General features: G+C 41.1%; 1 protein-coding gene across 1 annotated transcript in view; it reads left to right on the top strand.

Moving 5' to 3' along the window:
* The window catches only part of VARS1 (valyl-tRNA synthetase 1), a 48,888-nt gene that overhangs the window by 8,316 nt on the left and 12,784 nt on the right, over positions 1-27,788 (top strand). Inside the window, exons 4-23 of the mRNA XM_067463332.1 lie at positions 1,516-1,666; positions 3,233-3,393; positions 5,991-6,075; positions 6,818-6,918; positions 8,359-8,486; positions 8,747-8,911; positions 9,516-9,597; positions 11,087-11,206; positions 11,319-11,427; positions 11,643-11,731; positions 14,363-14,453; positions 16,532-16,656; positions 16,955-17,058; positions 18,409-18,567; positions 20,099-20,189; positions 21,476-21,581; positions 23,321-23,391; positions 23,499-23,624; positions 25,045-25,149; positions 26,035-26,103. Of these exons, the coding sequence (XP_067319433.1) occupies positions 1,516-1,666; positions 3,233-3,393; positions 5,991-6,075; positions 6,818-6,918; positions 8,359-8,486; positions 8,747-8,911; positions 9,516-9,597; positions 11,087-11,206; positions 11,319-11,427; positions 11,643-11,731; positions 14,363-14,453; positions 16,532-16,656; positions 16,955-17,058; positions 18,409-18,567; positions 20,099-20,189; positions 21,476-21,581; positions 23,321-23,391; positions 23,499-23,624; positions 25,045-25,149; positions 26,035-26,103 (2,238 nt within the window). The remainder of the gene's footprint in view (positions 1-1,515; positions 1,667-3,232; positions 3,394-5,990; positions 6,076-6,817; positions 6,919-8,358; positions 8,487-8,746; positions 8,912-9,515; positions 9,598-11,086; positions 11,207-11,318; positions 11,428-11,642; positions 11,732-14,362; positions 14,454-16,531; positions 16,657-16,954; positions 17,059-18,408; positions 18,568-20,098; positions 20,190-21,475; positions 21,582-23,320; positions 23,392-23,498; positions 23,625-25,044; positions 25,150-26,034; positions 26,104-27,788) is intronic.

The raw sequence follows: 27,788 nt of genomic DNA, 5'->3' as shown, positions 1-27,788 counted from the left end.
TATTTTGAAATTTGCCAATAGCTGCTGCATTTCCATCCTTGGCTTACACTCAAGTCAATATGTTTTCCCAGTTTTTTGTGGTAAAACTAGGTGCCTCGGCTTAAGTTTAGGTCGGCTTATACTCAAGTATATTGTAACTATTTAGAGTTCTGTAGGACAAAGAGTAAATCAATGAGAAATGCCCTTGTGTTCTGTCTGCATTCTTTGGACAGGAGGAAAGCCTCATTTCTTAGGTTTATAGTTTGATGAGGCACCAGCACTCTTTGGCAGAGAAGGTTAAAGCCCTTATAAAACTGGAAGTCCCATGATTCTGTAGCATTTTGAACCATAGCAGTTAAAATTAATTACTAGGTCACCTTTAGTTATGTGAAATGTTATTCATAACTTAAAAAATATTTCATGTAGTAATAACCCCCACTCCCCAGTTCATCTTATTTATCATGGTATCTTGCTACATAATCAGTTTGCAAATTGTTATAATTGTTTTTATCATTTACTAGCCATCCCCTGCCATGCGTTGCTGTGGTCCAGTCTGATGATATGGAAAATAAAGTAATTAGAAAGTGTTGGTTTCTAATATATGTATTTTTTTATGCTTGTGGATAAACAGTATTTCTTGCTGTTTCTTTGTCAGTGTTGTCTAGTTTGCCTACTCTGGAACATGGAACATGTCCTTCTTTAGGGGTCTATTTCAAATCTATGATACTATATCTGTGTGTCTGTGAATCATATCGATATTACTATATCTATGGGTGGGTGGCTCTTTGTCAGGAGGGCTTTGGTTACGTTTTCCTGCCCTGGTGAAGGGAGTTGGACTGGATGGCCATAAGTATATTCTGTTGGGTCATGGGGGTTCTGTGTTGGAAGTTTGTCCCAATTCTGATGTTAGTGGGGCTCAGAATGCTCTTTGATTGTAGAAGAAATATAAATCCCAATATCTACAACTCCCAAACGTCAATGTCTATTTTCCCCAAACTCCATCTGTGTTCATATTTGGGCATATAGAATATTCGTGCCAAGTTTGGACCAGATCCAACATTGTTTGAGTCCACGGTGCTCTCTGGATGTAGGTGAACTACAACTCCCAAACTCAAGGTCAATGCTCACCAAACCCTTCTAGTGTTTTCTGTTGGTCATGGGAGTCCTGTGTGACACGTTTGGTTCAATTCCATCACTGGTGTAATTCAGAATGCTCTTTGATTGTAAGTAAACTATAAATCCCAGCAACTACAACTCCCAAATGACAAAATCAATTTTTTGAGTGAAGGACATACATTGGGTTGTTAAGTGTCTTGTGTCCAAATTTGGTGTCAATTTGTCCATTGGTTTTTGAGTTCTGTTAATCCCACAAACGAACATTACATTTTTATTTATATAGATTACTGTTGTTGGCATTGAATGAATGCCTGTTGTGAAGCCACCCCGAGTCCCCCTCTGGGGGGTGAAAAGGATAGGATACAAATATGTGAAATAAATAAATAAATAAATAAAATACTTGTATCCTTTGTTTCCTAGGTCCTAGACCAAGCTCTTCGCTCTTCTTACACCAATGTCACCCGTTGGTTCCTCACCTGCATCAACCAGCCAGAATTCCAAGCTGTTCTGGGTCCAGTGAAGCTGTGTGAGCAGGCGCTTGGAGCCGATCCCTCAAAACAGAATCTCAGAGGTAAGGCTTTTTATGAATTTACAGGGTGTTTCAAAGCGATGGACCCAATTTCAAAGCAGCCTATTTCATTATGGCAACCTATTACGACTACACAAAAAGTTATGAAACAGTTTAATGAGTTATCAAGGTTTACTAACCATTTTTATCCAGAAACAAATAGAAAAAAATAATTCCAAAATGGAGAATATCTTATTAGGCATTCTGTTGCATTTTTAAATAACCAATCAGAATGAGATCAGAGAGAGAGAGAGGGAGCGCAAATAGTTACATTCCAATTGTCATTCAGGAGACATGATGGAAGGGAAACTCTTAGTCTATACCGGCATTTCTCAATCTGGGGTGGTCATGAGGGGGTGTCAGAGGGGTCGCCAAAGACCATCAGAAAACACAGTATTTTCTGTTGGTCACGGGGGTTCTGTGTGAGAAGTTTGGCCCAATTCTATCATTGGTGGGGTTAAGAATGCTCTTTGATTGTAGGTGAACTATAAATCCCAGCAACTGCAACTCCCAAATGTCAAGGTTTATTTTCTCCAAGCTCCGCCAGTGTTCACATTTGGGCATATTGAGTATCCATGCCAAGTTTGGTTCAGATCCATCATTGTTTGAGTCCACAGTGCTCTCTGGATGTAGATGAACTACAACTCCAAAACTCAAGGTCAATGCCCACCAAACATTTCCAGTATTTTCTCTTGGTCATGGGAGTTCTGTGTGCCAAGTTTGGTTCAATTCCATCATTGGTGGAGTTCAGAATGCTCTTTGATTGTAGGTGAACTATAAATCCCAGTAATTACAACTCCCAAATATCAAGATTTGTTTTCTCCAAACTCCACCAGTGTTCACATTTGGGTGTTTTGAGTATTTGTGCCAAGTTTGGTCCAGATCCATCATTGTTTGAGTCCACAGTGCTCTCTGGATGTAAGTGAACTACAATTCCAAAACTCAAGCTCAGTGCCCACCAAACTTTTCCAATATTTTCTCTTGGTCATGGGAGTTCTGAGTGCCAAGATTGGTTCAATTCCATCATTGGTGGAGTTCAGAATGCTATTTGATTGTAGGTGAATTATAAATCTCAGCAACTACAACTCCCAAATGACAAAATCAACCTCCCCTTTGAACCACACCAGTATTCAAATTTGAGCGTATCGGGTATTTGTACCAAATTTAGTCCAGTGAATGAAAAGACATCCCACATATCAGATATTTACATTACAATTTGTAAGAGCAGCAACATTAGTTATGAAGTAGCAATGAAAATAATGTTATGGTTGGGGGTCATCACAACATGGGGAGCTGTATTAAGGGGCCATGGCATTAGGAAGGTTGAGAACCACTGGTCCTTACTAAAGTAACTAAACTGTTCCTCTTTGAGGAAACTTGGCCAGGGTGGGGTTGAATCCCAACAGGTAGGTCTACAATTCCCATCATCCATGCACCTGTTCAGTATGCCCACCTAGTGGACAGAGCATACTTCTCTTCTGTGCAGCCATGAAAGTGATTGTCTGGTTATGGTTAAAGTTTGTTAACAATGGCGAATAAACTCATTTGGTTCGTCTCCTTGCCCCAAAGAATCAGCCACAGGCTCTGAAACTCAGTTGCCAGAGCAGAAGGACTTAACAGAGCCACCCCCTAAAAGCGCATCTCAACTAAAGAAAGAAGCAAAGAAGAAAGAAAAACTGGAAAAGTTTCAACAAAAGAAAGAAAAAAGCCAACAGCAGCAGCAAGGCGAAGTAAGAAATCTTGAGCAGAATTATGTGTAAATATGCTAGCAAAATAGGAAGTGGGACTCCACCATTGGTGGATGATTGTGGAGAGTGTTACACACCCAACCCAGAAAAATAGTTATGCATATAATTGGCTTTTCTACAGGGATAGATTACGCTATCTAACATGATTGTTGTTCCTGAGTTATTTATATATCACTAGCTGTGCCCTGCCACGCGTTGCTGTGGCCTATAGGAAAACTTATCAAAGTTGAGGTAGATATCTGGACTATTATGAAAGAGAGGTCCCTACCTATTCCTTCCCCCTTTTCCTCCCCCTTTCTCTCCTTTCTTCCTTCTCTACCTCTTTCTTTCTTTCACTACTTGGTTTCATCCTTCTCTCTTTCCTTCATTCCCTCCCCCTTTCTTCCTTTGCCTTTCTTCCCTCCCTGTTTGCTTCCTTCTTTCACTTTTTATTTCCTTTTATTTTACCACCATCATAACAATAACAATAATGCAATGCATTGTCTCTGGGACCTGACACCTCTCCCATTCCTCCAGGGTCTCATAGGAACAATAGCATAATAATAATAATAATAATAATAATAATAATAATAATAATAATAGAAATAACAACCTTTACCCGCCACGTGTTGCTGTAGCCAATCTTCCCTCTTTCTCTCCTTCTTTCCCTCCTTCCTTCCTTCCTTCCTTCCTTCCCTCCCTCCCTCCCTCCCTCCCTCCCTCCCATCTTTCCTTCTCCTCTTCTTTCTCTATCTCTTTCCTTCCTTCCCCCTTTTTCTTTCTTTTCTGCTGTCTCTCTTTTCTTTCCTTCCATCTTTCCTTTTCTTTCCTTTTCTTCTTCCTTCTTTCTCTAACTTTTCTTCCTTCCCCCTTTTTCTTTACCTCCTTTCTCTTTCTTCCTTCTTTCCTTCCTTCCTGTCTTTCCTAGATTTTGACAGGGTGGGAAGGGGCGGGGCGGGGTTTGGAGGGGGCGTGAAGTAAAAGGAGGTAAGATTGGGGTGGGGGAGTGATGGAGCGTGGGGTTGCGTGTGTGTGTGCAGCGGCGGGGGGAGTGATGGAGCGTGGGGTTGCGTGTGTGTGTGCGGCGGCGGGGGGGAGTGATGGAGCGTGGGGTTGTGTGTGTGTGCGGCGGCGGGGGGAGTGGGGTTGCGTGTGTGCGTGCGGCGGCGGGGGAGTGATGGAGCATGGGGTTGTGTGTGTGTGTGCGGTGGCGGGGGGAGTGGGGTTGCGTGTGTGCGTGCGGCAGCGGGGGAAGTGATGGAGTGTGGGGTTGCGTGTGTGTGTGCGGCGGCGGGGGGAGTGGGGTTGCGTGTGTGTGTGCGGCGGCGGGGGGAGTGATGGAGTGTGGGGTTGTGTGTGTGTGTGCGGCAGGGGTGTGTGTGTGTGCGGGAAGCGGCGCGGCGGGGCTTGGAGTGGGCATGGTTTCCGCAGAGGGAACGTTGGCCAGAAGGGCATGTGCGCGCGCCAGGGAACTTGCGGATGGGCGCCAATGCGCATGCTCAGTTGTTTTGCCGTTTTGTGAGTGTGCTGTTGTGTTGTTTTTCATTTTGAGTAGATACGTTTGTACCTTGTGGGTTGTGTTATGGGCATGGGAATTTTGGTTAAGTGTCGTTGGGGTTTTTTTGAGTTTTGTTTTTTTGCCGTTTTGAGTGTGTTGTTGTGTTGTTTTTCATTTTGAGTAATATGTTTGTAGCTTGTGGGTTGTGTTATGAGCATGGGAATTTTGGTTAAGTTTCGTTGTTTTTTTTACTGTTTTATCCTTTTGCCGTTTTGTGAGTGTGTTGTTGTGTTGTTTTTCATTTTGAGTAGATATGTTTGTACCTTGTGGGTTGTGTTATGGGCATGGGAATTTTGGTTAAGTTTCGTTGGGGGATTGTTGAGTTTTGTTGTTTTGTCGTTTTGTGAGTGTGTTGTTGTGTTGTTTTTCATTTTGAGTAGATATGTTTGTACCTTGTGGGTTGTGTTATGGGCATGGGAAATTTGGTTAAGTTTCGTTGGGGGATTTTTGTGTTTTGTTGTTTTGCCGTTTTGTGAGTGTGTTGTTGTGTTGTTTTTCATTTTGAGTAGATATGTTTGTACCTTGTGGGTTGTGTTATGGGCATGGGAATTTTGGTTAAGTTTCGTTGGGGGATTTTGAGTTTTGTTGTTTTGTCGTTTTGTGAGTGTGTTGTTGTGTTGTTTTTCATTTTGAGTAGATATGTTTGTACCTTGTGGGTTGTGTTATGGGCATGGGAATTTTGGTTAAGTTTCGTTGGGGGGTTTTTGAGTTTTGTTTCCTCGTTGGATGCCCCTAACAAATTTATATATATAGATTTCCTAATTGGTTCTGTCATTAAAAACATGGAAAAACTGCAAAAACTTTCTTTTTGTGGGACATCCTGGAGGACATTTTGCTATAGTTTTTCAGTGAAGATCTCATTGAGTCTCAACCAATTCAATATAGTTTGTGGCAGGCAGAAAAACAATGTTTCCGGAGTATAACAACTACTTTAAAAGTAAATAACAACTAAACAGGAAATATCACTTTCTAACCAGGAACAGAAATCTTTTCAAATGTGGTTACATAGTGTTATAGTCACACCATTTGTGGTTCTTTGCAGAAGAAGCCGAAAGCAGAGAAGAAGGAGAAGAAAGATCTTGGGATCATAACCTATAACATCTCAACTAAACAAGGGGAGAAAAAAGGTACTGTGACGGTGGGCACTGGTGCATGCAGAGTAATGATAAGGGGGGTTGTTGTATTGAATATACCCGGATAGCGTGGATCCTCATATCAGCAGAATAGTGGCACCTATGCAAGACGGGATTACAGTGGTCAGGGGATGCCAAGATTTGGTGCCTATTTTTGCTCACTTGCCTAAGCAAATATCAGAGGAGATGTTTTTGTTAATCACTCATTCGCTTTGTAGGTAAACGTGCACAGGTTCCTAGCCTGCCTTAAAAAAGAAAGAAAGCAACCTTGAGTCTGGGTGATGAAATCTCAGTGGATAAAGAAGGACTGAATTGCTTTATGTCTCCTATAATAGCCTTTTGCATTTTTATACCAGGCAAAAAGGGAGAATAGAGGCCTCGCAGTGTCTTCCCCTGAATCCTAGTTAGTTTCCAAGTTGTTTGAGGAAAGTGGTCTTTCTTTCTGTTGTCAAAAGATATCATGGCTGGAATCACTTTGTTGGTGTGAGTCTTCCGGGCTGTAGGGCCATGTTCCAGAAGCATTCTCTCCTGACGCTTTGCCCACATCTATGGCAGGCATCCTCAGAGGTTTCCAACAGACTTCACAACCTCTGAGGATACCTGCCGTTGATGTGGGCGAAATGTCAGGAGAGAATGCTTCTGGAACATGGCTACACAGCCTGGAAAACTCACAGCAATCCACTGGTCTTTCTTTTTTCTCACACTCACATCCTTTCTGCTTTCTCCTTTCTTCCAGATGTGACTGCCTCAATGCCTGATTCCTACAGCCCTCAATATGTCGAAGCTGCTTGGTATCCATGGTGGGAGAGCCAGGGCTTTTTCAAACCAGAGTATGGGGTGAGTGTGAACTTTTTGTGTTGCCAAAGGAAGAAAGCTCCATGTCCGTTTAGATAATATTGCAAGTTGGTTTGTTTGTGAAGGAATGGGTGGTTTACATCTATCACAACAGTAGTACACACTCTTGTTACATCCCAAATAGACTACTGCAGTGCGCTCTACGTGGGTTTGCCCTTGAAGACTGTTCAGAAGCTGCAAATGGTCTAACGGGCAGCAGCCAGATTGCTCACCAGAGTGGTGTACTCATACAAACTCCCTGTTGCGTCAGCTCCATTGGCTGCCAGTCTGCTACTAAGCACAATTCAAAGGGCTGGCTTTAGCCTATAGATCCCTAAACAGTTCTGGTCCGTCTTACCTGTCCGAATGCATCTCCCTTTATGAGCCACTTAGAGCACTAAAATTGGCTGAGAAGGTCCTCTCTCAGTCCCACCGCCTTTGCAGGTGTGATTGGTGGTGGCCCCTTATCGGTGGTGGCCCCTCAGCTGTGGAAATCCCTCCCGAGTGAGATCACATCAGCCCCCTCCTTCCTGGCATTTAGAAAACAACTTAAATCTTGGCTATTCAAGAAAGCATTCGGGGAGTGATAGCAATATTGAAGTAGTTAAATGACAACCTCGGGATCTGTGGAGTGTTTAAAATGTTTTAAAATGTTATGTGTTTGCCCATGTCTGATGTTTTTATAGTTTTATAGTTTTACTCTATGGTTATATGTTACTGATTTAAATATGTGGTGTATTTTTAATATATATGAGGCATTGAATCTTGCCATTTATTATGTTGTACACCACTTCAAGTCCCCACAAGGGTGAGAAAAGCAGTATAGAAATACAATAAATAAATAAATAAACAATGCGGGATCAGTGACTTAAGCTTCTTTTGGCTTTCCTCTTGAACTTAAACATTAACCATTTTTGTACCTTGTATTATTATGAAAATGGGGCTCCAGCAGTTCACACTCTATCCTATAATGAATCCTGTGAAGCAAACTTGAAATTATTTCTGTTTTTGTAGATTTTCAGCAGACATGAAAAAATAGCCTGTGATATTTTTCATTCAATCAATCTGACAATTGGATAAATGTGTCTGAATCCCATTTATAGTTGTCCCTCCATGTCTATGGATCTGTATCTATGTTTTGAACCATCCACAGCTTGAAAATAGTGTCCCTTCCCTCCCCAAAACTAATCCAAAGAACATTAATTTTATCATTTATATAAGGGACACTACTGTAAATAATGGGGTTTGAGCATCCACAGATTTTGGCATCCTTGGGGTCCTGGAATCAAATCCCAGAAAATACCCTGTAGTTCATTTTCTTACCCATCTTATTCTTACAGCATGAATTATAACGAATTGCAGCTCAAAACCTTTTGAGAAGATACGCACCTCCGATAACAGTTGGGCTTCTTCTTTCTCACAAAATCTGTTTTCCTTTGTTAGCGTCGCTGTGTCTCTGAGCCAAACCCCAGAGGGATCTTTATGATGTGTATCCCACCACCCAATGTCACGGGATCGCTCCATCTTGGTCATGCACTCACCAACGCCATCCAGGACTCCTTGACTCGATGGTGAGGCTTCTATAAGAACCCTTTGTTTCTTCTGCTCTGTCACTGAATCAGGCAGCTTTTTTTTTGTTAGAAAGGGTACCGTAGCTGGGGAAAGAGTTTCATTTTTCTAGTAAAGAGATCCTGTACTGTCATTCCATTGCTGGGAAAGTTCAGTATGTCCAAAACTGGAACTCTTTTTCAAAACCGTAAAACTATAGGACAAGGAGTGTTTCGCTATCAACTGATGCTCAGGAAGGTCTCTCTCCCCCACCATCTTATAGGCACAGGATGAAAGGGGAGACCACCCTTTGGAACCCAGGCTGTGACCATGCTGGCATCGCTACCCAAGTGGTAGTAGAGAAGAAGCTTTGGAAAGAGCAAGGGAAGACACGGCATGACCTTGGGCGGGAGCTGTTCATTAAGGAGGTCTGGAAGTGGAAAAATGAGTGAGTTTTATGTTGATCTGTCTACCTGAGAATCTTGTAAGTGTTGATGTGCTATGTCTTCCCTCTAATACAAGTGTGTTAATTGCGATATACCAGGGGTTCTCAAACTAAGGCCTGGGGGCCGGATGCAGCCCTCCAAGGTCATTTACCTGGCCCTTGTTCAGGGTCAACCTAAGTCTAAAATGGCTCGAAAGCACACAACAACAACAACAACAACAACAATCCTATCTCGTCAGCCAAAAGCTGACCCACACTTCCCATTGAAATACTAATAAGTTTATATCTGTTAAAATTGTTCTTCATTTTAATTATTGTATTGTTTTTAAGTGTTTTTGCACTACAAATAAGATATGTGCAGTGTGCATAGGAATTCATTCATGTCTTTTTCAAATTATGATCCGGCCCTCCAACAGTTTGAGTGACTGTGACCTGGCCCTCTGTTTAAAAAGATTGAGGACCCCTGCGATATACTTTAGATATTGCTGGTCTGTAATGCCCGTCAGCTCTGGCTGGCATAGTAAATGGTGAGGAGTGCTGATGGTTAAGTTAAGAAAAATCTGGATGTTTTAAGCTCATAATGCTTTTTATGTCTCCTTTCTTGCAGGAAAGGGGATCGGATTTATCACCAGCTGAAGAAGCTGGGTTCCTCAATGGACTGGGACAGAGCCTGTTTTACCATGGATCCTGTAAGATCTGTTCCAGGGGAGATTTGTATGTTTCTCTGTGTGTGTGTGTTTCTTGACCTTCAGCATCCTTGTCACAATCGCTCCATTGGTGCAGATCAGTTTCCAGGTGTTGTTGTTGTTGTTATCTTTATTTTTATACTGCCTTTCTCCACATAGGGACTCATGGTAGCTAACAATAACATGATACAACACAACACAGTAAAATTTAGAAACAAAAACAAAACAAAACATACTGCATATACTCGAATATAAGCTGAGTTTTTCAGCCCTTTTTTAGGCTGAAAAAGCCCCCCTTGGCTAATACTCAAGACAAAGTGATTTATTATTTTACTCTGTTGTTGTTATTATTATTATTATTATTACATTTATTATTTTATTCTATTTATTATTATTATTAAATTCACATTATTCTACTCTATTATTATTTTATTATATTTATTATTTTACTCTATTATTATTACATTTATTATTTCACTCTATTATTATTATTACATCTACATTATTTTACCCTATTATTATTTTTATTACATTTATTTTTTGCTCTATTAATATTATTATGATTACATTTATTATTTTACTGTCTTTATTACTATTGGAAGCATATGCAAGCACATTTACATTGAAGAAGGTTAGAATAATGGTTTAATCAGAGTTGGGCAATCTTATTTTACATTACACTTTTATGTAAGTATTCAAAAACATTGAACCTACTGATGCCTCAATTAATGTGATTTTATTGATATTTATTTTTATTTTGAAATTTACCAGCAGTAGCTGCATTCCCCACCCTCAGCTTAAACTTGAGTCAATAAGTTTTCCCAATTTTTTTATGGTAAAATTAAGTGCTTTGGCTTATATCCGGGTTGGCTTATACTTGAGTATATACGGTACATATGAACACATTTTTTAAAAAACCCAAAATATTTGTGTCATGAATACAAAAGTTAAAATACAATAAATGAAATTACATTTAAGAACTAAACACCCCCCAAAGGTCCCATCCATTTAAAGTGCTAGTTTTGACCAACAAAGCCCTATCCTGCTTAGATCTGAGTTATTTAAAGGGACATATTCGCCCTTGTGAACCTGTCCACATTTTGAGATCTCCCAGGAAGGACCTTTTCCCCCCCTCCCTTCCTCACAAGCACATCTGTTGTGGACACAGGAGAGGGCCTTGTTGGTGGCTGCTCCTAGGTTGTTCAAAGAACTATCTTTCCAAACAAGTTCCACAGGCATGCTCAGCTCCCTTTCTGTAAACATGCAAATCATTTTTCTATTTCACCAAGCATTTGATTCTTTAGGTGGGACAGGCCATGCACTGTTATGCTGTTGTGTGGTTTTATCATTTATTGCAAAAGCAGTGATCCAGTATTTATGTAGTATGAAAAAAAAAAACATTTCCAGTTGAGTAAATGGAATTATGCCAATATTTATTGGAGGATGGAAAAGACTAAATGGAGATTACTTCTTGCTCTTGATTTGCCAACAGAAACTGTCTCGTGCTGTTGAAGAAGCGTTTATCCGATTGCATGAAGAAGGGGTCATCTATCGCAGCAAACGTCTGGTCAACTGGTCATGCACCCTGAACTCAGCCATCTCCGACATAGAGGTGATTGGGATGTGGGAGGGGAGAGTGTATGAAGGGTACAACTTATTTGTTGTAGCAGTGTTATGCCCAGATGAACAAATCCTAATGAATTCTGATACCTTCCTTTTCTCAGGTGGATAAGAAGGAGTTAACAGGCCGAACTCTCTTGCCTGTGCCTGGCTACAAGGAGAAAGTTGAATTTGGGGTGCTGGTCTCCTTCGCCTACAAGATCGAGGGCTCAGGTTAGTAAGGCATCCAGGTTGATACTTTGGCTGGGAACATGATCTGGTGGACCATTTTTTTTTCTCTTCCAGAAGTTGTCAAATCTCTGTCTACTTCTGCCAGTGATAAGGAATGCTAGACATTGCCTTCTGTCAACATCTAGAAGACCAGAGGAGGCTTACTTGTAATTTGGAGCCTTTCTTTTTGACTCTTTCACCCATGGTTTTCTTCTTAGATGATGAAGTGGTGGTGGCCACAACCCGTATTGAGACCATGCTGGGGGACACAGCAGTTGCAGTTCATCCTCAGGATCCCCGGTACAAGGTGAGAAACCCTACAAGTAAAGATACAGAGGGACCACTTATGGTGGGATGGCAATAACTCGTAATAACAATAATAAACTTTATTTATATCTCGCCACCATCTCCCCAAAGGGGACTCGGGGCAGCTTACATGAGGCCAAGCCCAGTAGTGTATTACAACAAAATAAAACCAAAAACACAAACCAAACATCGCAATAAAGTAAATAAAACATAAGAATACAATAAAACAATGCAAAAATACAGTCACAATGTGCGGGCCACATGAACAAGATAAAATGATAAAAACTCAGGAAGTGTTAGAAATGGAACAGGAAATATTTGTGTGGGAGAGAATAATTGGAAACAGAATGCTGGATACAGGCCTTTGAACTGGCAGGGGAGAATACAGTATGGGGACAAACATTTTAGGGGAGTGGACAAAGGAGATGTAAGGTCACTCTCCAAAGGCGCAACGGAAAAGCCAGGTTATGAGATCCTTTGTAGTCTTCCAGAAGTTGGTAGAACTTCTACTACCTTCAATTTACCATTGATTATGCTTGGCAAGAACACTGGTAGTTGGAGTCCAATAACATCTGGGGAGTCACAAGTGTTAGGGAAAACTACCCTAAAATATAGCAGAACATCCAAAATACAAACAGGACACTTAAAGTTGAGCATCAGCTTACAGCATGTGAAGCGTGAAGTGCCATGTAATGTGGCTGTAAAGGATTTAGAGCTTAGGAGGCAAACATGCAGAGTTCTGTCTTTGAACATCATAAAAAGTTTATTTACAATAATAAAGAATGGGATTTCTCGATAGCTGAAGAACTGGATCTGAGCTACTTTAACATCCATCTCTTCTATGGTTTTAAAGAGAGGGGGGGAAACCAATTACTACATCTCTCTGACACACATGCAGAGAGAGATCTCAAAGCACACAGCACATACTATGATGTAAGAAACAGAAGTCAGATTTAAAATGGCTTGCAGTAGAAAAGTATCCATTATACACAACCAATCAGAATGAGAGCAGAAACAGAGAGAACAACATATTTATTTTATTTTGTTTTGTTTACAGCATTTATATCCTTCTCACCCCTTAGGGGACTCATGGCAGATCACAATGCACATATACATGGCAAACATTCAATGCTGTTTTTGACATACAAGACATACAGACAGATAGAGGTCATTCAGCAGTTATTCCACTTAGGATCCTGGAGGTTGCTCAATTCCAGTCACGGGGGAGCTGTCACTTAATCCACTATGATGCAGAGCCTTTTGATTGTAGTATTTCATCCTTGCTCTCTGGCATTTTTATGGTGTCATAAATTAACCTCCCCGCTTTAAGTGGTCTTTAATTTCTCTACTCACAGCACAGCTGTTTTCAGACTGCTTAGGTGAACAGTTTAGCTGGCCTGTTTAACAGCCGGGAGCTCAACCCCAACATGGGCTTGCTACCTTTCGATTGGCAGTGATTTATTGTCGCTAGTGAGTAACCAGCTGTCATTCAGGAGACATAGGGGAAGGGAAACACTCAGACTATTCTAAACTAACTAAACTGTTCCTCATGGACGACTGCAGACTTGAGCAGTGTGGGTTGAATTCCCCAGCCCTAGGTTTTTTTTATATTGTGAGTAGAGGATCAGCTACAAGTTCAATGATATTTCTGGTCTTAGGCAAATGAATAGCAGTCTTTCACTCATGGCTGACCTCTTCTCTCCTGCCTTCCCAGATGCATTTAGTAAGCCCTGACCGGTTCTTTGCCCAAGAATGGGTGCATGGGTCAGCTACTAAAATCACTTTCGTGGAACAGGGCAAGAAATAAAGAGTGTATTTTCCCCAAATTGAATATAAAAAGGGCATTTGAAGTAGCAGGATAAATGGTGGCAGAAGAAAACTAGGCCATGAGTTCAAATACTGGCCAGGCTGAGATAGAAAAGAGTGATGAGCTGAAAGGAGGACTATCATATTTCATTGCATAATAGTCACACTTTTTCTCTCCATTTTTGTGAAAACCTATAATGTGGTGGAAGAAATTGTGCCTTTTGTCTGACAGATTCTTGTTTTTTTATTATTTATTACCTTATTTATTTACTATATGTATCCCCTGCCCTTCTCACCCTGAAGTGAACTCAGAGTGGCTTACAAGTAGGCAACAATTCAATGCCACAAACAGACATACAAATAAAAGCATATACATTAAAAACCAAAAAGTTAAAAAAACACATCTAAACATTAAAACCAAAAATCAAAACCACAAAATCCAAAATCATAGTCCAGGAGCTATTCCAGGCGTAATTGTACTTGTTCTGTTATCCACTTAATTCATTAAATTATTGTTCAAATGCTTGGTCCCACAGCCATGTTTTTAATTTCTTTCTAAAGCTCAGGAGAGAGGGAGCCAATCTGATTTCGCTGGAGAGGGAGTTCCACAATTAAAAAAAACAACACTGTCTTATTCCCGAGACAGAGCTTTTTCTCAGTTTTGTAAACACCTGTAATTCTGTGTTTAGAAAGGAAACAAAAACCATTTTAGGACCCTCAAAATGGGGGTGTGACTATTATGTAATTGAAATGCTGACTTTTTTTAAAGCATTGTTTCTTCAAATGGTTTGGGTTAACTTCAGTAAGCCTTTTTTTCTTCTTCTAGCACCTTCATGGGCGGAGTGTTGTGCACCCCTTCACCAAACGACTTTTGCCTATTTTGTGCGATGACTTTGTAGACATGGAGTTTGGAACTGGTATGTCTGGGGTTAGTGGCGGGTAGACACAGCTGTGTGCATCCTGATTTTAAAACTTAACAACTCTGTTGGGTGTGGACTGCTTCCATATTTTAGGAGGATTGTGTTGAAATGATTCCACACAAAGAGCATCCTGTGAGTGTTCACACATGCATGTGGGTATATATACTGGGATGGTTTTAAATGGTGTATTTTAATATTTTGATAAATGTTTTTAATGTTTATGTATGTATATAAGAATTTGTGTCCCGGCATTGAATGTTTGCTGTATATATGCTGTGTTCTGGCCTGAGGCGCCTTCGGGGTGAGAAGGGCGGAATATAAATGTTTTAAATAAATAAATAAATAATATACGTATTCATAAGTATAAAAGGTAAAGGTTTCCCCTTGACATTAAGTCTAGTCATGTCCGACTCTGGAGGGTGGTGCTCATCTCCATTTCTAAGCCAAAGAGCTGGTGTTGTCCATAGACGCCTCCAAGGTCATGTGGCCGACATGACTGTACGGAGCACCATTACCTTCCCGCCGGAGCAGTGCCTATTAATCTACTCACATTTGCATGTTTTCCAACTTTTAGGTTGGCAGAAGCTGGGGCTCACAGCGGGAGCTCACCCTGCTCCCCAGATTCGAACTGCCAACCTTTCGGTCAGCAAATTCAGCAGCTCAGCGATTTAAAAAACATGTACTTGGGAAAAAGTGAGATTTGATGTGAAGCCTCTCCTCTCTAGAAATCTCTTTGTCTTCCAGCATGACTGGAGGACCTAAAGATTTCTGGAGGGAATATCTTAAATCAAATCCGAAAAAGTGAAAATTATAAATGTGGAGAGAACAATTGTACAACTGTGAAGATGAGGGTTTTATTACCTGCTCGGCCATAGAAACCCACTGGGTGACTTTGGGCATGTTGTATGCTCTGAATCCCAGAAAACCCATTGATCGGTTAGAGTCATTATAAGTTGTAAACAACAAATTAGTTCTGCAGCATTACTGCAGTGGAACAGCTGAGTACCTGGGTAGCTCCTGTGGACCACAAATTGTGTGATATCCCTGCTTTAAAGAGAGAGAGGTATGATCAGGAGCGAAACTGTGGAAGTGTAATAAAATGGGGATAATGTATTGTCGAAGGCTTTCATGGCCGGAATCACTGGGTTGTTGTTGGTTTTTTCGGGTTATATGGCCATGTTCTGGAGGCAATTTTTCTCCTGACGTTTCGCCTGCATCTATGGCAAGCATCCTCAGAGGTAGTCAGTTGAAACATTCATATCTAGCTCCAACAGACAAGAGTTCTTTGTCCTACCCTGGTCATTCCACAGATATATAAAATCTAGTTCCAACAGACCTCACTACCTCTGAGAATGCTTGCCATAGATGCAGGCGAAACATCAGGAGAGAATGCCTCTAGAACATGGCCATATAGTCCAAAAAAAACTACAACAACCCAAAATTGGGATAGTTTGAATGAATGAACGGTTTCTGTTGGTAACAGAAGAGAAGATTCCAAAGAAAAGCCGGACATGGTATTAATTTGGAAGAGCCTTCCAGTGGGAGGGTGGCAGGGAGCATCTTGGAAACTTTGTGTCTTCATTTGTTTAGATCAGTGGTTCCCAACCTTTTTTTGACCAGGGACCACTTTGACCAGGGACGACTCTCCAACATTAGCACCAAAAGGGTTACAAATTAGTTTTTGGTCAACTTTAGATTCGGTTTGGTTATTTGGGGTGCTGATTCAGAAAACTGCATTGGATAGCCCACATCAGCTCTAGTTTCTGATAAAGAACATATGCCATTCAGTAGTTGCCAACTGCTTCCCCACAGAAAACCATATTGAAGAAGCCTCAGCACTATAAGAGGATTTTGCAAGACCAGTCACTCTCATTGCAATGGTGTCGTAACTGTGAGGCCATGGACCATATTTTAGTTCTTGTGGACCACTGGTGGTCCATGGACCACAGGTTGGGGACCACTGGTTTAGACAAATTGGGGAACAACTCCAGAGACCTTATACCTGGTCCGAAATAGAGATGCTTCCTTGATAGGCAATGTGGATTAAAATGACCCTCTTCTTTTGTCACTTTCAGGCGCAGTGAAAATCACACCAGCCCATGACCAGAATGACTACGAGGTCGGCTTGCGCCACGGGCTCGATTTCATCACCATTTTTGATGAGGATGGTTTTCTCATCAACGTGCCCCCTCCCTTCTTGGTATGCATCTGGGCTGGTGATAGAGGAGCTCTTGATTTTTTTCATTATGGGTTGAAATGAGATTCCCTCAGTTAAGAGTTCTTGGCACATTAGAATCAATATTTCATCCATTATATGGGTTCTTCAGTGGTTTACAGCCTGTGGTTGTTTTGGAGTTCAGCTCCCATAATCTCTGACCATGGACCATGCTGGCTAGGGCATCTTGGAGCTGAAGGCCAAAAGTGGCAAAAGCTTAGGTGATTCACAGATGTCTTCCATCCATATGTGTACCTAATTATTTCCTCTTTTTTTCATCCAGGGAATGAAGCGGTTTGATGCTCGTCGAGCCGTCCTGGAAGCTTTGAAAGAAAAGGGGCTGTTCAAGGAGGTGAAGGACAACCCCATGGTGGTCCCAGTCTGCAGGTGAGGAGAACTTGGATTAGAACCATCAACATGTGTTCTTGATGCGTAGTCCTCTTCTCTGGACACCAAACGGGTGATATTACCATGTTTGGAATGAACATTTCCTGGATGAGTAAGCCACACAAAGTACTCCGTGTTATTTAGCTACAAAGACTTCACAGTGCTGCAGTGCTTGCACACAGTGACACACACACAAAAGTCACTTGTTGGCCTAATAGGTGTCTTGTGTCCAAATTTGGTGTCAATTCATCCAGTGGTTTTTGAGTTATGTTAATCCCTCAAATGAACATTACATTTTTATTTATATACTAGCCATCCCCTGCCACACGTTGCTGCAGCCCTATCTGTGTATGTGAGTTTTGTGTGTGTATGTATGTGTATATGTGCAGTTTTGCACATGTGTTATGTCATTTTTTGCTTTTTAAGTCTTGTCTGCTGTGTTTTTCAATGTTTTTATGAGTGGTTGTCACTTGTTGGCCTGATAGGTGTCTTGTGTCCAAATTTGGTGTCAATTCGTCCAGTGGTTTTTGAGTTATGTTAATCCCACAAACGAACATTACACTTTTATTTATATACTAGCCATCCCCTGCCACATGTTGCTGTGGCCCTGTCTGTGTATATGAGTTTTGTATGTGTATGTATGTGTATATGTGTGGTTTTGCACATGTCTTATAATGGGTTTTTTTGCTTTTTAAGCCTCTTCTGCTGTGTTTTTCAGTGTTTTTATGAGTGATGGTCTCTCGTTGGCCTGATAGGTGTCTTGTGTCCAAATTTGGTGTCAATTCGTTCAGTGGTTTTTGAGTTATGCTAATCCCACAAACTAACATTACATTTTTATTTATATAGATTATTGTAAATAAACCTTTTGTGATTTTTAAAGATTGGACTCTGTATATTTGCCTCCTAAGCTCTGAATTATTTACAGCCACATCACACGGTACTTTACACTCTGTTTGCTATTGAGCTGATGCTCAGCTTTTTGTATCCTGTTTGTTTTTGGATGCTCTGCTGTTTATTTCAGGGTAGTTTCCCCTAACAGATACCACTCCAATCTTTGGAATTCTGTGGTTTCCAGTATGTGAAGTAGAAAGAGTATCTCTGCCAAACTAAAACCCCAGAATTGTATCAGTTGCACCCATATGTTTACACGCGAAGGGAATTCTGTGTGAATAGAAAGAGGAATAAACATATGAACGGTAGAACAGTATCTTATGTTGGAAGAGGGAAGGCAGGATTGCAGTTCAAAAGTCGTCATACACAAAAAGGATTACTCTCATGTTCCAGCAGTACTGGCTACATTTCTTGGCCTGAGCTAATGCTGCTGTCTGTTTTCCTTCTGGATGCCTTTAGCCGCTCTAAAGATGTGGTGGAGCCCCTGCTGAAGCCCCAGTGGTACGTGCGTTGTGATACGATGGCCCGAGGAGCAGCCGAGGCAGTGCGCCGAGGTGACCTGCGCATTGTGCCAGACTTCCACCTTAAAACCTGGTTCAATTGGATGGACAATATTCGGTAAGATTCTCTTGTAGAGCTTGCAGTTTACATGATGTTATGTTGGATAGAAGAGGATAGGAATACACGTTTGGAGTGGGGAGGCACAATGAAGGAGGAGACGAAGCAGAGAAGAAGGGATTTATGCAATATTTATGCTGAAAGCAAGAGTGGTGGCAAAGGCAGGGAAATGAAACAAAATGTTGTGGTATGAATGGTGCCCTGTCCACAATGCTAGCTAGCAACTCTTTCTTCCAAGCGCCCCATTTTCTGACCCTATTGCTGTTCATATTTTGAATGCATTCTATGTTAGTTCAGTCTCCCACCCTCCCATTTTTAACAACACTTTGCAAAGTTTGGGGGGGGGTGTGCATATTTATACTCCTTTTTGGATCCCAGTTAACTTATTTTGGCTAGATCTTAGGATTTGACATCTGTGTTTACTATTAAGACTGATAAACTGAAATGAACATTTAATGATAAGAACCAGCAGTGTAGCAGCCAATTAACACTGTAATCCAACATACAGTGATGAGATAAAACAACAGCCAAAATATATGAAAATTGCAGGGTATGAATTCAAACCACAAATTATATCATTTCATCTTGTTCTGGCTTAGAAATGTGTGACATCCATTTCAGATGTTGATTAAAATGTGTTCTGTGTTTTGTTTGCTTCTCCAATTTGTTTTTATTCGTTTGTTGTATTTACAGAGCTAAAGAACATATTCATTGCCAGTTTTGTTTGTTTGTTTCACATATTTGTATCCTGCCCTTCTCACCCTGAAAGGGGACACAGGGCAGCCTTACTGCAGGCAGTGATTCGATACCAATACCTATAAATATAAAAATAAACAAATGCAATTAAAACTTTCACTATTAAAACATCAATTAAAATCACGTAATCCAGATCGTAGTCCAAGGACTGTCCAATTGTCATTTCCATTAGTCGGTTATCCTTATTCTACACTATTTACTGGTTGAATGCTTCGTCCCACGCCTTAAGCTTCTTCCTGAAAGAGGGGGGGGGGGAGCTGACTTGATTTCATTGTGGAGGGAGTTCCATAGACGAGGGGCCACCACTGAGAAGGCCCTGTCTCTCGTCCTCAACAATTGTTCTTGCAAAGGTGGTGGGATCAAACTCAGGGCCTCCCCAGATGATCTTAACTCCTGAGGTGGGTCATAGAGGGAGATACGTTTGGACAGGTAAGCTGGGCCGGAACCATTTAAGGCTTGTTCCTCACACTTCATAACTGTACTTTAGGTTTACCATACTTTTTTAACTGTGGGAGTGATGATTGGACTATTCTCATGTGATAGATTTTTCGGAGCTAAAATTTATGGTGATAATTACCTTGTTGGACTGCAGTTCCCAGCATTCCTGACCATGGGCTGGGCTTTCCAGCACTACTGAGACTTCCAGTCAACAAACAGTCTGTTTATTTATTTGTAGAGCACAGTCCCTGTACATGGCCCATTACAACAGAAGGAACAAATCAAACCATTCTCTGCCTCTTCTTTTCTCCCTTTCTGACTTTTTCTCCTCCCCTAGGGACTGGTGCATCTCTCGGCAGCTGTGGTGGGGCCATCGCATCCCAGCCTATTTTGTGACTGTCAATGACCCTTCTGTGCCACCGGGAGAGGTAGGAGCAGAGGACCTCTGGGAGTTGCTGGTTGTGGAAGGGGCCAGATGGCCAGGAAAACGAAACAATGGAAACTGAGATCTAGAGTGAGAAACACATCCAGCACCATGTGCTTGTTGAGCACAATGACCAAGGATGGGGAGGGTGACAGAGCTGTGCTTGTAGTCCCATCAAGGTGCTTGTGGTGACATCTGAAACCCTAAATGACTTGGGAACTTGGTACTTGATTGACCATGAGTGCACCTAATACAGTTTGTCTCCACTTTAACTATTACAATGCAATGCTGTGACATCCTGAGATTTGTAGTTTGGTGAGGCACCTGCTGTCTTTGGCAGATAAGTCTAAGGACTTATCAAACTACAGCTGCCATGATTCCATAGCATTGCTCTATAGCAGCTCAAATGGAGTCAAACAGTATAGAGATGCACCTCATGCCTCACTCTATCCTTGCTTGATGTTTGAGGTCTGCTGTGGAGGTCCCAACAGTGGAGTCAATACTCTGTATGAAGGCTCAAAAGAGGGTCTTCTTAGCCATGGCACCCCAATTGTGGAATGCTGGATTGGTGCCAACACTTATTTAATTTAGGCACCAAGTGAGACCCTAACCTTAAGAAATGGGGTTGCAAAGTGGAGGCCACAACATGCGACTGTGGAGAAGAGCCAACCACAGACCGCCTACTACAATGCAACCTGAGCCTTGCCGCATGCACAATGGAGGACCTTCTTATAGCAACACCAGAGGCACTCCAAGTGGCCAGCTTCTGGACAAAGTACATTCAGAATAATGCAAAGTTTTAAACTTTATTTGTGGTTTTTCTACACATTATAATGGTATTCTCAATTTGCTTCTGTCACAATAAAGAAATAAATCACAAAAATAATTGACAACAGATTCTCTTATTTTAAATTAGAAACTTATCCATTTTAGTGGCAATTACTCCAACGCAGTCAACAAATGGTGCAAATGATAAAAGTTATAGCCTCACCTACACCTGAAAAGCACTAGCACTCCACTTCTATAGTGATTAAACCTCTCTGGGGGTTTTTAGATCGAGGCTAGATGTCCATCTGTTAGGAGGGCTTTGAGTGTGTCTTCCTTAATGGCAGTAGGGGATTGGATTAGATGCCCTTCCAACTCTAGTGAAATTATTAATTGTAGAAACAAGTAAAGTAATACAAATCTCGAAAATGAATTTCCACATATTGATGATCTAGTTCTCCAAGTCATTTTTGTCAGTCAGTAGCAGGCAAGCTCTTTTAATATTGTTTGTGGACTTCTCCACAGGATATGGATGGCAAATACTGGGTAAGTGGCAGAAGTGAGCAGGAAGCCAAAGAGAAAGCTGCTAAAGTCTTCAAGGTGACTGCAGATAAAATCTCCCTTCGTCAAGGTACAGTCAATGGGGATTAAGAAGGGGAATTAACAAGGAGGTTGGGAAGCAGAAGTTGTCATCCCTAGAAGTTGGCAGCTCTCCCTAGAAGCCAAGATGACAAAATAAGAAGGCATGATTCACTAGAAAAGACTGTAACACTATGTAACATGATTTTTGTTCCTGGCTTCTAAATGTTATTTCTTAATTGGTTCTATCATAAAAACATGGAAGATGTTTATTAAACTGCAAAAACTTTGTTTTGGCTGGACATCCTGCAGCACATTTTGTTAATAGATTTTCAGTAAATATCCCACAAGAGTCTCAACTAATTCAACATAGTTTATGGCGGCCACAAAAACAATGTTTCTGGGGTGTAACAGCTACTTTCAAAGTAAGTACCACACAATTTATCATGAACAGAACATTTTATCAAATTTTGTTACATAGTGTAATACTTGGTATAGTGGAAGGCAACAGAATAATTGGCAGACTACATTGTAGATGGTGTGCTTCAATCAGGGAAGCCACAGCTTCGATTTTGCAGTTGGCGATAAGGCGCTCTTATTCATAGAATTGCAAAAAGTTATAATAAAATAAAATACTGCACCTAAAAAGAATAAAAATAAAATAAAATACTGCACCTAAAAAGAAAAAAATGCTGACAAAAACCAGCAATGCAAATAAATTTACAAAAATAGTTGCACTTTAAAAATATAATACTAGAAGGATAACACTATTTAACAAAAATTTTAAAATGTTCTGTTCCTGGTTTGAAAATATTATTTCTGTCTAATTGTGTGGTACTTGTCAGGATATGGTTAGCAGACTGTGGAATATCTCAGCCTCTTTTACTTTTAGTGTGATGAAAAACAAAAACAAAAATACACATGGATCTGTTGCTTTAAGTAGAAAAGAAAATATAGTTCAATTCACTGTAGTTCAATAACACAAAGCAAACATATCTCCTTCTTCTTTAAATGATGACATGCAAACACATAGCAAATATTTCAGTCTCCCTACTTTGTTATCAGTAGAACGCCCTTATCTTGCCATAAATAAGCAGTCTTCCTTGGTACTCCAAATGGATTCAGTCTTCAGTTCCAGGACGCTGCATAACCACTCCCAGCAACAGCCAACTGTTTCTTCAACTCTTACAAGCCATCAAGACAAGCCAAATGCAAAACTCTAAGCTCACAAACCTAGTGCCTTGTTATATGCAGAAGCTGATAACACACCCAATTAACTTGTAGCAGCTGTAACAGAAATGGTTCTGATCCTTACCGTTTCTTATAAAAACCCTATTGTAAACCACTAGTAGCAACAGTACTTACTTTGAAAGTAGTTGTTATACCCAGAAACCTATTTTTTTTTTGTGGCTGCCACAAACTATGCTAAATTGATTGAGATTCTGGGATATATTCTTTAAAAGATTATATTAAAATGTTTTTGCAGTTTAATAAACTTTTTCTATGTTTTTAATGATGGAACCAATTAGGAAATGACATTTATAACCCAGGAACAAAAATCGTGTTATATATCTTTTGTGAAAAGAAGCTGATGAAAATGAAAGTAACAAAAATATGTACAAGTTCAAGATTAGGCAGCCTGGTATCTTCCCAGTGCTTCAGAATACTGGTGCAACCACCATGTTTAGTGAGACATTATTAACCTCAAGCCCAGGACACTTTGCCAACCTTTGTCCTGTTCTCTCTGCTCTAATTATTGGTCCTCTTGTGTTTCTTGTACCTTATTTCCAGATGAGGACGTCCTGGACACCTGGTTCTCCTCTGGGCTGTTTCCTTTCTCCATTTTTGGGTGGCCGAATCCTGTAAGTATGATCACTTCAGAGCTGGGCTGTGAGGATGGGTGAACTGGTGTTCATTGGCAATTGTTCTACTCCAGATCTCACCCTCCTTTTCTGATTCTGATTTTAAGAATGAAGACCTCCATGTTTTTTATCCTGGGACGCTCCTGGAGACTGGACATGACATTCTCTTCTTCTGGGTGGCCCGTATGGTTATGTTGGGCCTAAAGCTTACAGGGAAGCTGCCCTTCAGAGAGGTGAGAATGAGCCTTCATTGTTTCTTTCCCTGGATCTCCTGACAGTATTTCCTCCTCAAGCCTTTTTTAACCATCATAGCTGTCGCTGGTCAGCAAAGTCTGTAAGAGGGTTGAATGAAAAGTAATGCTTCCACCTTCATTGCTTGGGTTTGGATGGGAATATTTTAATAAATCAAACGCAGAAATAATCCCTCGAATGTGCTCTTGAACTACCACTATTCACTTTTTCACATAATCACCAGACAATTGGATACGTTTCTGCCAACAATAAACAAGTTTTCTGAAGCTGTGACAGAAGAAGTTGACACTCTGTTTTCACAACCAGCGTCTCACAGTTCTCTCAACATACAGTTCTTTCAGAGGCGACTCAAGGCAATGATTCAGTGCCATAACAATGATCAAAATACAGTTAAAACAATTATAAAAACAATTCAACATTTAAAATGTAATATAAAAGAAATAATGTCTATAAAAACAAAATCCTTGGCATCTCCTTACTAAAATCATTGTCCAATTGCATCGTCGCTCGTTCCATATATTCGTTTCCATCTAATTATGCTCCAGTAGTAAAAGCTTGCTCAAAGAGCCAGGTCTTAATCATTTTGCGGAATGTTAGAAGGGAGAGAGCCGATCTTATATCCCTGGGAAGGGAGTTCCATAGCCGGGGGGCCACCACTGAGAGGGCCTATCTCTCGTCCCTGCTAAGCGCATCTGCGAGGAAGGCGAGATTGAGAGCAGGGCCTCCTCAGACCATCTTAAAGTCCTAGATGGTTCATAAGGAGAGATACTTTCGGATAGGTAAGCCGGACCGGATCCGTTTAGGGCTAAAGCCAGCACTTTGAATTGTGCCCAGTAGCAGAGTGGCAGCCAGTGGAGCTGGCGCAACAGAGGAGTTGTGTGCTCCCTGAGTGCTGCTCCTGTTAGTAAACTAGCTGCCGCTCATTGGACCATTTGAAACTTCTGGCCAGTCTTCAAAGGCAGCCCCACGTAGAGAGCATTGCAGTAGTCTATACAAGATGTAACCAGAGCATGCACTACCATGGCCAAGTCAGACTTCCCAAGGTACGGGTGCAGCTGGCGCACAAGTTTTAACTGTGCAAATTCTCCCCTGGTCACATTTGCATGATTTCGAACTGCTAGGTTGGCAAAAGCTGGGGCTAACAGCAAGAGTTCACCCTGCTCCCTGGATTCGAACCACCAACGTTTCAGTCAGCAAGTTCAGCAGCTCAGTGCTTTAACCCACTGCACCACCAGAGGGCCCGAAATAGAAGATGACAAAAAAAAAAAAATAGCAGGAGAGAAACAGTGATCTGCCATGCAGTTAATGGCTTAAGTCACAAACTTTCCTTTATTGTGATGTGTGGTCTTGTCGGTTGCCTATTCCTAGCATTTCTCTTACTTTTCACGTTTTTTTTTCAAGGTTTACCTTCATGCTGTTGTTCGGGATGCTCATGGCAGGAAGATGAGCAAATCCCTGGGAAATGTGATCGATCCGTTGGATGTTATCACTGGCATCACCCTGGAGGTGACCTATCATGTTTTCAGCACGTGAGGCCAAGTGTTTATTTGGCAGGGTTGCAGTAGACTTCAGTGATGTAATGCATCATTACGATAGGCTTGTTGTTATGCAGGATCACTGAATGAGGTATCAGTTTTATGTGAATAGCTTTCAATACCTGTCCTGAGTTGCCCTTCAGAAAGTGCCTTAATACAATGTTGAAAGTAAAAGAAAAATGCTTTACTTCAGCAGGCACAAAGGATAAGCAAGTGCAATTGAAAAGTGCAAAAGAAAGCAAGGAAGTCTTAATCCAGACACAAATTAAAGTCTCTTACAAAGTCCCAAAAGAAACAGCAGTCTTCCATCAGACAACGGGCAGTGATCACTAAGTCCTTAGCAGCAGACACAAAGCAGGTTCCATTGGAGTTGAAAACATCAGTATCAGGATTGTTGTTACCAGCGAAAGCTGACTGCTCCTGCTTCTGATTTATAGCCCTGAATTCCCTGCACAGGAGGTGCTAGGGTGTCTCCCAATTAGCTCAGCGTTTTTAGCAGCTATTCTAGCTGAACGATGTCTGTGCTCTGTCTCTTTTCGTCTCTAGAAATGTGGGCACTTTCAAAACCTCATTGTCTGATTCTTCTCGCTCCCAATTCCTGAGCACTTCCCTGCTCCCCTTCCTCTTCCGAAGATGAGCAATCCCTAACAGTACCATAGATTTGCTCTGGTGGACTTAGTATGACAATTGACCATCGAATTGCACTGAAAGCCTATGCATCACTAGCTCCTCCAGCCCTGAGCTGGAGAAAGGGAAATGCACTAAGATTTTGCTTTGTTGAGCCACCTTCAGTTCCACATTCTGGTTGTTACACCTTACAAAAGACCAGCTTTTTTTCCTTTTTTCATTTCTATAGGGCTTGCATGCTCAGTTGCTAGATAGCAATTTGGACCCGGCGGAAATTGAGCGAGCAAAACAAGGGCAGGTACGGTTTATTTTCTCTTGCTGATTTTTGTCTAATGCTGGACATGGTGCAGTCAACAGGCTCGGATTTGTGTGGAATAAGGCAGAGACATATTATATAATGCAGTCGAACCTTTATATTTGCAGGTTTTACTTGAGCAAATTTGATTACATTATTTATTATTTTATTACTTTATTTACAGGTTTTATATTCCGCCCTTCTCACCTCGCAGGGGACTCAGGGCAGATTACAGTGTACACATATATGGCAAACATTCAATGCCATTTTTGACATACAAACATATACAGACATACACAGAGGCTATTTAACTTTTTCTGGCTGCCAGGGGAGCTGTCGCTTTCATCGTCCATCTGCGACGCTGATGAAGCACTTTCGCATTCCCCGCATGCTTCCCCGCTAGAATGCTTTGCTGGAGCCTTTTTTATGGCCTCATAAATCAGTTAATTTAGCCTCCCCACACTTTTTTTAAAGGTGATACCTAATTTTCCTACTTGACAGATGCAACTGTCTTTCGGGTTGCAAAGGTCGACAACTGGCTACACACAATTGGTTGGAAACCCACTCCAACCCGGGCTGGCTTCGAACTCATGACCTTTTGGTCAGAGTGATCTTAATGCAGCTGACACTCAGCCAGCTGCGCCACAATCCTGGTGAAACATTTGAAACATTTTCTGCTGCTGTTGTGAAAGTGTTGGGGAATCTGAGCTGTTAGGCTCCAAATAACCCTCGTTTGGGGTGATTCCACCATAAATATAGTAAAGTATCAGAAGTAAAGTTCATAACCAGCAGAAACTTACATGTGGTGAAACTGGGATAGCCTTCTATATCTTAGGATGGATCAAGATTGCAGAGTCAGAACTTTAGGTTCAAAAATATTTATTGAAATAAAATAAATACATTCTTGATAGAAAAGGTCTTGGAGATAACTAGCTTACTAATCTCATCTTCTAAAGGAGGTAAAAGTTTTTTAAAAGTCCATGCAGCTACATTTTGCCTAAAGAGAGGCAAAATACGTCCCTACTGGCAGGAAGAAAAGACAGAAAATACTGAAAATGGCGAAGACCACATGGTCAGCCCAAGTTGGTTTAAACTTAAAGAGGAAGTACCCTCAAAGAATTCCATTACTACGTCATCAAAGGGGGAGGAGACAGTGGTAAGCAGGACGTGTAAAGACAAAGTCCTTTTTGGGAAAACATAGGAATGTGGTGGGGAGGAATCCTTCAGCCTGGCCCTGTCTGTAGCCTAGCTACTCATTGAGGTCTGGAAACTTGATAAGAAACTTGTGCAGTTCAGGGATGAAACCCAATGGAAAGTGTCATTTCATGTTTAATTATGTGGTACTTACTTTGAAAGTAGCTGTTATACTCCAGAAACTTCATTTTTGTGACTGCCTCAAAGTATGTTGAACCGGTTGCGATTCTACAAGATACTCATTGAAAACTGTAGCAAAATGTCATGCAGGATGCAATGCATTTCCAGAGTTGGAAATGAAAGGAGAAACCTTTGCCTTTGCCTGCATATTTGTGTCTCATTGTATTTCATTGTAACAAGGCATTGAATATTTGCCTGTGTCTGTTTATATGCTGTTGTAATCCACTCTGAGTCCCCCTGGGTAGAAGGGCGGAATATAAATACATTATTATTATTATTATTATTATTATTATTATTATTGAACCACAACAAGT

This window comes from Anolis sagrei, chromosome 2, assembly GCF_037176765.1.
Source record: "Anolis sagrei isolate rAnoSag1 chromosome 2, rAnoSag1.mat, whole genome shotgun sequence".
NCBI classification, from domain to species: domain Eukaryota; kingdom Metazoa; phylum Chordata; class Lepidosauria; order Squamata; family Dactyloidae; genus Anolis; species Anolis sagrei.
Note: the sequence above shows the minus strand (reverse complement) of the source record. Positions and strands in the feature narration are given on the sequence as shown.